Raw genomic sequence first — 11,191 nt, forward strand, 5'->3', positions numbered from 1 at the left:
TTTTACTTGCGCGTTTTCGTCGATAGGCACATTTTGCACCAAAACATCACTGCTTTCTTTTTTAAAATTCCCTCTTCTGTCCTCTCGTTCTGCCTTGTTGATGAGTTGACAAAGTCAATAAGATTCTCCATTCCGCCACTTCTCACTTTTTTAGTTTTCTTCTTTCCAAGAATATTATAATTAATAGCAATATTAATTAACATGTAATTACTTTTAGTATAATAAATTATAATACATTAAATGATATATTTATAAGATTTAATGTATTATAACCATATCATTAATACTAATTAATAAGATTACTAATTTATTTAATAATAATAATACTAATAGAAAAAACCAAATAACTCATGAGTATAATCTTGGAAAAGTGATAACAATGATTTTGGTGACGAAGTCCTCGAAGAAGCGGAACCCAAGTGCTCCCAATTCCCCGAAACCATATAGTAACGCAAATTCCCCACAAAAGCCTCAAACAACAGCCGGTAGGATCCCGCAATCTCATCGTGTCATTACCACATCACTCATTAATAGAAATAGAGAGTTAATCCCGACTTACGATAAGTTCTTTGAAACTTTTAATTCCATTGGGAACATCGTGTGGAGTGATGTCTTCAAATGTTTAGAAACACGTTGGACTATATACCGCGCGTTGTACGCAAAGCTCCAAGAGAACAGTATTGGTATCATACCCGACGACGCGATGAGCGCGTTGGTCAAAGTCACGAAAGAGACAGAGTACTACGACAACGTCTCTTTTGCACTCTTCTTTGCGGCGTTCTGCGACTTCCAAGCAAACGCACGACACTACAGACAGCTTGCGAGTTACTTTGTACAGAGCGAGATGTCGTTGTTTGCTCAGCGAATAGCAACAATATCAATGGAAGGGTTGGACGGGTATCTACGACAATATGACTACCACCCGCAGCCAATCACTGACGTTGAAAATGTCTTTTTAAATGAGCAAAAGTACTTTGCGCTTCCGTTAGTCAAAGTGCCGTTTTACGAAGCGGGCAAATTCTTCCGCACTCGAGAACTTCTGTTGCGAGATGGGTTTGCGTTCATCTCGAAACAAGAAATCATCGATTTGGTGACACTGAAATACAGAGGCAAAATCCAGGAAATCATTAAGGAGATGGGAAACGCAGATTTGATGGCAAAAGTACCGACAGAACTCCACCCAATGTTACAGTTTTACATGGATAATGTTCCTATGGTTAAAAGTATATCGGAGAAGGGATATGCACAGGCTGAGTGTTCAATTGAGGAGGCAAGAGAGTCACTTGGGATGTTTGCTCCTTGTGCGTTTTCTATATACCGGAGATTTAAAAGAGAGAAGCACTTGAAACACTTTGGGAAATTGCAGCTTGTGCTGTTTTTGAAAGGGATGGGACTTGACATGGATGGAACTAAAAAGTACATTGACGAGGTGGAGAGGCTTGACAAAGACGCCATCTATGCTATAGAACATGCGTACGGGAAAGTTGGAGGGAAGAAGGATTATTCGTCGTATGGGTGTGTTGGGTTGATGTCTCACAATCGAAATGTGGGGGATTGTGATGGGTGTATCATGAATACGTTGAAATTTAGTAAGGACGATGTGAGAAATAACTTGAAAGACTTATTGGATTTTCGAGGAGTGGAGGGGAACGAAAGGGAATCTATTTATGAGGACGTGATGAACTCCGTCGACGCGAAATTGCCGATGCAAGCGTGTACCAAACTTTTGTGTTTGTTAAATGGGAAGGCGTGGAATGAGGAAGTGCCTGAGATCGCACATCCGAACAACTATTATCGACGATTTAAAAAGATGGTCAATGAAAAGAACAGAGACTCTGTCGAAAAACTGATTGATGAACTTAAAATGGACGAAGAGGAGATTGTCGAAAACAATGAAGAAACAAAGAAAGAAGTGAAGATGGAAATTGAGGAAAGAAAAGACAAAGTTGAAGTGAAAGAAGAGAAAGTGAGTGTAGAAAATAAGATGGATGAATCATAAGAGTAATTGATTGATTCTTCTCACTCATTCTATTCTTTTATTAATAATTAACTATAAACATAATATAAATAGTTTCAATGTTCCAATTAAAAAATTAATTTAAGAAACCATTACTTTATTATATAGTTCTAGAAACAAATAGTACAATTTATAGTAATTTATTATAAATAATATGATACAAATAGTGAAGAAAAGAACAAACAAACAATCTAACAAAACAAGGAAATAGAAAGTGAACGACCAAAGATCGTTTTGGTCTACCAAAACGAATGACCAAGGCAAGAAAAAGCAGAAAGGAGGACTATAAAAATGTAAAGTACATGGGGCTCTCAAATTCCGTGATTGGGATTCGTTCCGGCTCAGTGAGTACACCGAAATTTAGAAAATATCAACAATTTCTTTTTGAAGAATTTTTCAGAGAGAAATTGCTCTCATTAATTGGGATTGGAAGCTCAATAACTCATCGTTTTTCTTTAAGACAAAAACACAAACTACCTCATTCTATCGAAGACATGAAGCTTCAACAACAGGACTATGGGACTTTTGAAAGAAGTTATGTCTCGCAGTTTCTCTGTGGATTGACGTGTTGCGAAGATATGAAAGTTCTCTACAACAGTCGAGTTGATGGCTTTGATAGAATAACATTTTACAATTTAGTTGGTGGGCAAAAAAATGTTATTGTTCTGGTCAAAGTGATGAACCAGTACTTTGGTGTTTATCACGATGACGTTGTTGCGATTCAAAACTCGATGAAGCGGACGCTTTCAAAAACGCCATTCATGCAACTCTTTTGTTTCAACTTGGATGAATTAGTACCTCTCGTGTTCAAGCGAAAGAGTGGCTTGAAGTCATTAGAACTCGGTGGGAGGGATACTCCGTTTATAGTGAGGTGTCCATCTGCCTTTACTGTGACTGAAGATGGATTCTGTTCTTTTGATTCACACGTCAGAGATGCTTATATCGTCTCCAATCACTTCAACCACATTTTCAATGGCATAGGTGTCGGGAAGAGAAAGGTAGATGCTTTAATAGCTCTGTCTTGTTTATAACTTATAGTAGTAGTACTTTTACTATTAATTATTTATTTACGTATAATAGTATTTTTATACTATTATAATTTGATAAATTCTAATACTAAATTTATTAGAGTACAATAGTATAATAAACTATAATTCAAAACTAGATTGAGTAAAGTTAGATGCCGCTTGCAAGTTTGTGTCTCTGAAGGGTGAAAACTTTAATTTCTTCTTCTGTAGCGAAGAGTTCTGGGTCTTGAGTCAAATAAATTTCTTTTCTAGTGAGTCGAGCGACAAGTGCTGAGATCAATTTGTCGTCGTCGAGAGTGATTTGTGTTTGTGTTCTCAAGTTCTTAAGAGTCACCTTTTTCTGTTCGAGTTCATTACCACCAAAGACAATAGCAAAGCAACATCCGATATCATCGGCATCTCTCAGTTCTTGTTTAATTTTCGGGTTAAGCTTTTGAATAGTTTCCGCATAGATTCCAGCTGCCCAGAGTCTATTTAAGTATTCGAGACGATTAATAAGTCTATCTTTGTCTACAGAACATACAAAGACTTCTGTTTGAGCTTCAAAGAGTTTTGCAGTCTTACTCAATTTCTCCTCTAAGATGATCATAATTCTTTCAAGTCCTACAGAGAAGCCTACACATGGGATCTTGTTTGGTCCAAAGATACCAACTAAGTTATCATATCTTCCTCCACCTGCTATTGACCCAACAGATGTATTTCCAACAACCATCACAGCCTCAAAGATAACACCAGTATAATAGTCTAACCCTCTGACTAAACTCAAATCAAATTCGACCCGATTTAAGCAGTTAAATGCTTCACAATACTGGATGAGTAACTTCATATCATGCATGGCCTCGGGAGCACTTTCTTCAAGTTTCATCTCGACTAACTTCTCATACATCTCTTTGGGTTTGTCGTGCATTTTAACGTACTCTCCTATCTTCTTGGCTATTGCGGCATCTAACCCTTTGGTCTCTACCATCTCCTTCTCGACATCTTCCCAACTAGCTTTGTCCAACTTGTCGACTGCACTGAATATGGCGGGGAACTTTTCTCGTGGCACTCCAGCAAGAATAAATATAGCGTCAAGGATTTTCCGGTGGTTGATCTTAATTCTGAACTCCCCAATTTCAAGATCCGTTAAAACCTCATTCAATATTGAAACGATTTCGGCGTCTGGAATCATTGGATCGTATTCCCCAGCTATATCAAAGTCACATTGACAGAATTCCCTTTGTCTTCCTTTTGTCATATAAGGTTGGTCACGTCGATAGACCTTCCCTATTTGATATCTCTTAATCTTCTTAACTCCATTCGAGGCGATGTATCGTGCAAATGGGACAGTCAAGTCATATCTCATCGACAACTTCTCACCTTCCCCTTGATCGGCTAAGTCATATATCAATTTGCCTCCTTCTTCTCCATATTTCGAAGTCAAAATATCTTTTAACTCAAATACTGGAGTGTCTATCGACACGGCGCCGTGTCGACGGAAACATCGTGTAATCGTTTGAATTGCCATCTCTCTTGCGTTCATAATCTTTGGGAAGTAGTCACGAGTACCCTTTGGAGTCTTCACTAAAAATTTCGTTGTGTCTTCTTTCTTTTTCTTTTCTGTCTTTGGGCGTTGTTGTTGGCTGGCCTTTGATTCTTTGGGGGTGACGCCTTCAGTCGACATCAAGTACTTGAGGAATTAAAAAACACAACAAACCCTAATTGTTGCTTTCTAAAAAAAGTCCATTATAATAGTTCAACAAAGTTTTTCTGTGTAACATATTAAAAATCTGAATTAAAATCAAAGTTTATTTCTGTTGTATTTTTATCGGTTTTTTGCAATGATTTAGTGAGAAAAATTACTAACTTGGTGTTTACTGTTTTTTATGGTTACTTCAGTATTCCTCAAAAATGAAAAATACCAATGTATTATATTTTATAATAAATATAATTAACATTTATAATACAACTAACAACACAAAAAATGAACTCTTGTATTAAATGAAATTATAAAAATATTATAAAATGTAATACAGAAAAATGAATGCATTAAAGCACTTGAATAACAGTACCTGACTTAAGAGCGATGATTGGGAAGAGTCCAATAGTATTCACATTCTTAAATCCGACGATTGAAGTTGTTTGGTCGGAAACTGATATGGTGTAGTCTTCACTATTTAAAGAAACAGTCCTCACCCCACTTGTTAAGTCGAAGTCAGCTTTAGGTCGATTGATTTCATACTCGGGTCCAACAAACGTTCCATCAGCAAATACAACACGAATGGCATCTGCTTGTTGAGTTAAGTTGTTATCGAGTGGGAAATCTTTGGTGTAAGTGACGAAGCCGATATTAACTTTTCCTTGAATAATTCTAACGGAAAATGATTGTAGAGGGACTGAGAGAATGGCACAAGCATACCCTTGTTCATTCTCTGCAAACGTTGGAGTTTCGATTTTTAAAGTGTCTTTATGGTATATGAGACGGTGACTGTAATAACTGTAATCACCAAACCATAACATTTGGTGAAGAAGACGTTCGTTAACATTTATGTGTGATTCCAACTGATCAAGTTGCTGGAGTTGAAGTTCTTCGTGTAGTTTTCTGGGATCTTTTATCATTGAGGTGTCGAAATCGTTTTAAAGTTCTATATCAGTGATATGTGTTGTTTCTAAGAGCAAAGAAATGTAGTAATAACATTAATACATTTTATTTATAAGGTTTAATACATTTTTTGTGATACACATCTTGTTCTGTTTATTCAATATTAATTGATTTTGTTAAATTATATGGTTTGTGTTTATAAACTCGTGTTGTGTATGAATAATATAATTATAATAATTATTTGGATTAAATTGATAAAAATTCAATTTTAATTTTATTTTATCATTATTATCATTTATATTATTATATATGATTATATAATTTTTTAACTGTATAACTTAAACCTTAGATTCTTCTATTTGTATTCAAAATAAAAGTAAACCTTTCAATTATCGGTTGTTATTATCAATTCATAAACTTGGAAATGTTTTGAACAAGTCTTAAATAACTTTTCTTGCAACAATGAAAAGTTCACCTTTATTTTTTCATATATTATTTGTCGTATAACATTAATTTACGAAACTAAAACGAACTAAAACATTATTTGTCCAAAGTTGAATTATTATTTTCATATTAATTAAAAAGTTACCTTTTTAATTAAATATTAGCTCTGACAAGCTTATTGTGGTTTAAAATACATGAATCTCACTCAAATAAATATTTATTTTATCTTTTTTAACTGTTCAAATGAACTTTTTTAGATTTCGTTTCCTCATCTTTCTATTTCTGCTTTTCCATTTTCCTTTCCGTCGCATCAAGCTATAATCTATGGTTGTTTTACTATAACACTAGTAAATTGTAATTTTTTTTTGTGGTTTCAGATTTTTTCTTAATTACCCGTTGTTTTAAATGAATAACATGTTTTTTCTTTTCACAAGTGTGACCAACTTTTCATTGGTAAAACGAAAGCTATTTTGCATTATAACCCTGGCAAATTTCGGGATTATTTTTGACACATCCCAAAATATTAGATTTATTTTTAGTAAAAAAACTGTCAAGAAAAAATGACCCTATGCAATTGATAACTAACAAAAATTATAATTTTACTATTAATGCACCATTTGAACAAAAAAAAAGTTATATTAAAAAAAGGTTTTTTTAATTAGTTATATATTTTTAGTGAACAGATTTAAGACAAAGTCTATTTTTTTACAACAACCCAAAAGTAAATACAAATCACACACAAATTTTTCTTTTTTTGGAGTAAACAAACCAACTTTATAATGACTTCCCAAATGTACAAATTTTACCTTTGAAATCAAACTTATTGTTTTAATATTGGAATCTAAAAATATCGAAGATCCATGAACCAGAACAGAGCTATAACTTTACCATTAATGTGATTAAAAAGAAATAACACTTTCCAAGGAGGATTGAATTTCATAATAAACCCAATTTCGAATCAAAAAACCAGTTTGTGATAGACAAGATGTCAATGGCAAAATTACAGTAAAAAAACAAGAGAAACAAACCCCGTTTTTTTGGTATTTCTATTGCTTAGTTTTAAGCTTTTTTTTCGAATTGTTTTTCGCTGAAACCATATCCTTGTATATGAAAATAGTCCACAAAAACAACTGAAATTAAGAAGATGTCCACTTTGGTCTCTTAGAACCACAAAGGACCAAAAACCTTTGTATAAAACCAAACTGAAAAGAAACAAATCAAATCACTTCTATGGGAAACAATGGTTCAACTCTACACAAGACTAACTCTCTTATATTCTCACATACTATCGATGTATCAGAGAAACCTATCTTTACTACTTTACAAGATGGATTTCCTCAACCATCTTTCACTAATCATGTCAGCTCTTCTAGAGACATATTGGACTGCCCCATTGATGTCATTTCAACTCCAAGCACTGCTGAAATGATCACACGAAGTACACCACTCCCTTCCCAAAAGTCTAAGCTCTTTAAAAAGCATTTCAATACTAAAAGAGTAAAACAACTGCCGATCATATCAAAGTCGGTTGACTCTTTGGCGCATTTGGACTATTCTGTACTTTGCCCAACTACTGAAAGACTTTCTAATTTGGTACACTTGGAAACTCCTCAAGTCATTTATAACAGTGAAATAGATGGACTTTCTGCAAGAGAATTCAACAGCAAAGTCTTTGGAAAAGGAAATGTGATGGTGTTGGTCACACTTAAAACAGGGGAGACCTTCGGTTGTTACCAAAAATGCCCAATGTCCTTCGAGCAGAAGTTCTCGAACGAAACGTTCTTTGTGTTTAACACGACCAATTACATTCCACTGAAAAGAAAAATTGAAAATAATGCTCCAGAGACTATTCTGCACCAAAATAATGAACCAAAAATGGTGTTCACGTGTAATGGAGCTTTCTGGGTCGTGTCAGACTCTTTGGTATTCTTTCACCCGGCTATTAAATCACTCTTCGGCGGTTCAACTAAAATTGGTAACCCACTTTGCTCGGCTTCTTTATACCACGAGGCACAACTTGAGTCTCTTATTGTTGTCCAATGGGTTTAAAATGTTGGGGAAGTGTATATTCGTATTGTAATTTTATTATTATTTATTATTATTTTGTTTACTTTCTAGTATAATAATAATAAACTTATAGTATCTTTGAATTATTAAGTTTAATTCAAAACAATTATTTTAACTAATATAATTCACAAAAAAATGTGAATTATTATAAACTAATATTTGCAATGATTGACAAATATACGTTTTGAATTATAAAAAAAATATGATTTATTTCACTCAAGAAGTTTTCAACTTGATTTAAAAAATCAACTATTATTTTATTTCATAATATCATAGAATTTAATACAACTATTTAAAACAAACACTAAAAATTATTGACTCAAATTTAATTATAAAAATATTATAATATAACTATATAAAAGTTGTACAATAAAAAACTATTATTAAATTAATGTGTATTATATTGATATTAAAAATGTAATACATTATATATTTATTTATATTATTGATAAATAATATAATTATTAGTGATTGTAAAACTTAAGTAATATAACACTTTTCCTAAACTTCATTAATTATTAATAAACCATTTACAATAATAAAAATAATAATACTTATATAAAATGTTATTAATTATAGTAAACTATTTTGATTCAATTGTTTTATGGAAATTAATAAAACTCAAAAAAACTCAAGAACTTGAAACAATAAAGATTATTATGTTCGGACCGACACTCTCAAATGGACAGTATACCTTCAACTCTTTTGCCGAACCTCTCACACCACGTGGGTCAACTCAACCTTCCCTTTTTGCACCACAACCAGTTTATCCACAAACACCAATTAAGCCACAAGCACAACAATCATTTTTTAACTTCGGTGCTCCTCAACAAACAAGTCTTTTTCAAACACAACCACAACAAATTCAAACAACAAACGTCCCTCCAAGCTATCTCTTTTCTGATATGCTTGAGTCTTCGGGGACATTCTTTTTCAACGCGATCGACTACACCGTCCAAGGAAGTCGCAAAGCGGTTTATGCGGATACTGTGAAGTACGACCCTCAAAAAGGTAGCATCGTTTACAAAGGAATCAATGCCATGCAACAATACACCAATACAACACCCCTCGAGCTCAGAGCAAGAGACTATGCTATGTCAAACAACCAAAGACCTTATCTAAATTGATTTTTAAGTAGAGTTTGGGAGTAATTCAGTTCATTGTGTTTGACAACACGAATTAGCAAAACTCAATTATTGAAAGTCATAGAACTATTCCAAATCAGTTTACAAAAGTGGGACGGTGCCGAAGATGTTGATTGGCGAAACATATATTGGCTTCTGAACGACTTCACAGAAGTGCTGGAATAAGACGTCATGTCTATTAACATACCACGTACTCCACGCGAACTCATTGACATATTCAATCATCTTTTTAGAGAAGAGCATTCCAGGCATGGCTCTGTAAGATTCGTCTGGCCAGAACGGCATCAGTCTGTCGTTTGTGATTGTCAACTTCTCTCGCTGGCTTCTTTGAAGATAAAGTTGAATAAAGCAATCATCACCAAAGAGCGTCTCGACAAAGTTGTTTGTCTTTTTCTGAACAACTTCATAGAGCGTGTTTACTTCGTCGTCTGTCATCTGTCGTGGTGGCGCTATCATAATGATGTCAGTCTCAGCTCCTTCAATTTTTTTCATGTTTGCATAAAGCCATTGCGACATCACCATGTCCTCTTCGTATTGTTTGACAGAGAGTGTTGTGTTTTGGAAACCATAAGCTATAATGCCATTACGGTACGCAAGCTGTACTCTGTGGAGGATGGTGTAGTCGTTTGTCACTGGAATTTGTTGGAAATCTATGCATGGGTGGTGTGGGAGTGTTTGTGGTTTAGTGAATGGGTATGGCAGTACGCGCACCGTAATTTTCTGTGTACATTCCGCCTCCGTACCAAAGCCAACAGCAAAAATTCCTCCAAAAAGGAGCCCCAAGATTATGGTCATTCCGGTCTAGCAATCACAAGTTTTCTCTTTGCTTTTCAATCATGTCATTTTCTCTTCCCTTTTTAAAATGATGGAAAAAGTGATTTTTTTGTTGTTGACTTTTCAAATTTTTTATTATAAATTATTATTACAAATTATTATATGATATGCAATTGTTATAAACAATGCATATCAAAAAATAATATGTTATTTGAGTAAGTTAAGTACTATTTAAATTATAATAAAACATTTAAATAAAATAATAAATAAATTAAATTTATTTAAATTAAATAAAATTTTTAATTATTTTAAATTACTTTTATTTAATACATTTTTTATTTATAATTGTTGTAAAGGCGATCACAGTGAATTTGATAATCATCATGAAGTGTGAAAATCACTATGAAAATAAAAAATCACAGTGAATTTTGAACTCTATTTATATGGTGATGATTTTAAAAATATAACAAAGAAAAAAATTAATTTTACTATACACGATGATGATTTTTAATAATAACTATATTTTTTACTAATTAAGAAACAAACATATTTTTATTTATTAAATTAATTATATATAGTATATATAATCAAAATATATTTATTATTTTGCAATCGAAAGATTATTTCTTATTTTAAAAAAATAAAGAAATAAAAATAAATATTTTTTCAAATATATATAAAAACCGCAATTGAGTTGTGTGAAGGGGGAATTTGTATTTATTGATGGAAAAGTGTTTCCGTTGATCTTGCGGAGACTTTGGATACATCTCCGTAGCCAGTTAGTTACAATTAACACAACAATGAAAGTCCTCCGCTATTTTTTATTAAAACTTTTTTGTTAAAAAAAAACGTGAAAAAATTTGAAATAGTATATTCAATCGTAAATAATCTATAATACAAAATCATCATCTATAAATAAAATGTGCATTTTTCATCATCTAAATATAGAACAATTAACATAAAAAAAGAAAAAAAAAACACAATGTACTAATAATTTGTATTATTATATATAATATCGTAATAGTACACCATTCATAATAGTTTATTATATCATTTAAATTATTGATTATAACATGTTTATCACATTTATCGATTGTAACACCAACAATAAAAAATCGAATAGTCAATAACAATG

The 11,191-nt window shown here is 32.8% G+C and overlaps 7 protein-coding genes across 7 annotated transcripts; 4 read left to right on the forward strand and 3 right to left on the reverse strand.

The window, feature by feature from the left end:
• Nucleotides 1-379: 379 nt before the first annotated feature.
• On the forward strand, nt 380-1,999 carry EIN_378330 (DNA primase large subunit, putative; the record flags this gene model as incomplete). The annotated part of the gene is made up of 1 exon (XM_004182826.1): nt 380-1,999. One exon carries the CDS (start codon nt 380-382, stop codon nt 1,997-1,999), a length of 1,620 nt encoding a protein of 539 aa, XP_004182874.1.
• Nucleotides 2,000-2,511: 512 nt separating this feature from the next.
• EIN_378340 (hypothetical protein) lies at nt 2,512-3,048 on the forward strand (the record flags this gene model as incomplete). Its single annotated transcript, XM_004182827.1, has 1 exon — nt 2,512-3,048. One exon carries the CDS (start codon nt 2,512-2,514, stop codon nt 3,046-3,048), a length of 537 nt encoding a protein of 178 aa, XP_004182875.1.
• A 145-nt stretch (nt 3,049-3,193) lies between these two features.
• EIN_378350 (histidyl-tRNA synthetase, cytoplasmic, putative) lies at nt 3,194-4,708 on the reverse strand (the record flags this gene model as incomplete). Its single annotated transcript, XM_004182828.1, has 1 exon — nt 3,194-4,708. One exon carries the CDS (start codon nt 4,706-4,708, stop codon nt 3,194-3,196), a length of 1,515 nt encoding a protein of 504 aa, XP_004182876.1.
• Nucleotides 4,709-5,073: 365 nt separating this feature from the next.
• On the reverse strand, nt 5,074-5,643 carry EIN_378360 (hypothetical protein; the record flags this gene model as incomplete). Its single annotated transcript, XM_004182829.1, has 1 exon — nt 5,074-5,643. One exon carries the CDS (start codon nt 5,641-5,643, stop codon nt 5,074-5,076), a length of 570 nt encoding a protein of 189 aa, XP_004182877.1.
• A 1,657-nt stretch (nt 5,644-7,300) lies between these two features.
• On the forward strand, nt 7,301-8,119 carry EIN_378370 (hypothetical protein; the record flags this gene model as incomplete). The annotated part of the gene is made up of 1 exon (XM_004182830.1): nt 7,301-8,119. One exon carries the CDS (start codon nt 7,301-7,303, stop codon nt 8,117-8,119), a length of 819 nt encoding a protein of 272 aa, XP_004182878.1.
• Nucleotides 8,120-8,796: 677 nt separating this feature from the next.
• On the forward strand, nt 8,797-9,264 carry EIN_378380 (hypothetical protein; the record flags this gene model as incomplete). Its single annotated transcript, XM_004182831.1, has 1 exon — nt 8,797-9,264. One exon carries the CDS (start codon nt 8,797-8,799, stop codon nt 9,262-9,264), a length of 468 nt encoding a protein of 155 aa, XP_004182879.1.
• Nucleotides 9,265-9,363: 99 nt separating this feature from the next.
• Nucleotides 9,364-10,077, reverse strand: EIN_378390 (hypothetical protein; the record flags this gene model as incomplete). Its single annotated transcript, XM_004182832.1, has 1 exon — nt 9,364-10,077. The coding sequence occupies one exon, from the start codon at nt 10,075-10,077 to the stop codon at nt 9,364-9,366; it is 714 nt and encodes a 237-aa protein (XP_004182880.1).
• Nucleotides 10,078-11,191: the final 1,114 nt, after the last annotated feature.

Source organism: Entamoeba invadens (genome assembly GCF_000330505.1).
Source record: "Entamoeba invadens IP1 unplaced genomic scaffold scaff_1105074724957, whole genome shotgun sequence".
In the NCBI taxonomy this organism is placed as follows: domain Eukaryota; phylum Evosea; order Mastigamoebida; family Endamoebidae; genus Entamoeba; species Entamoeba invadens.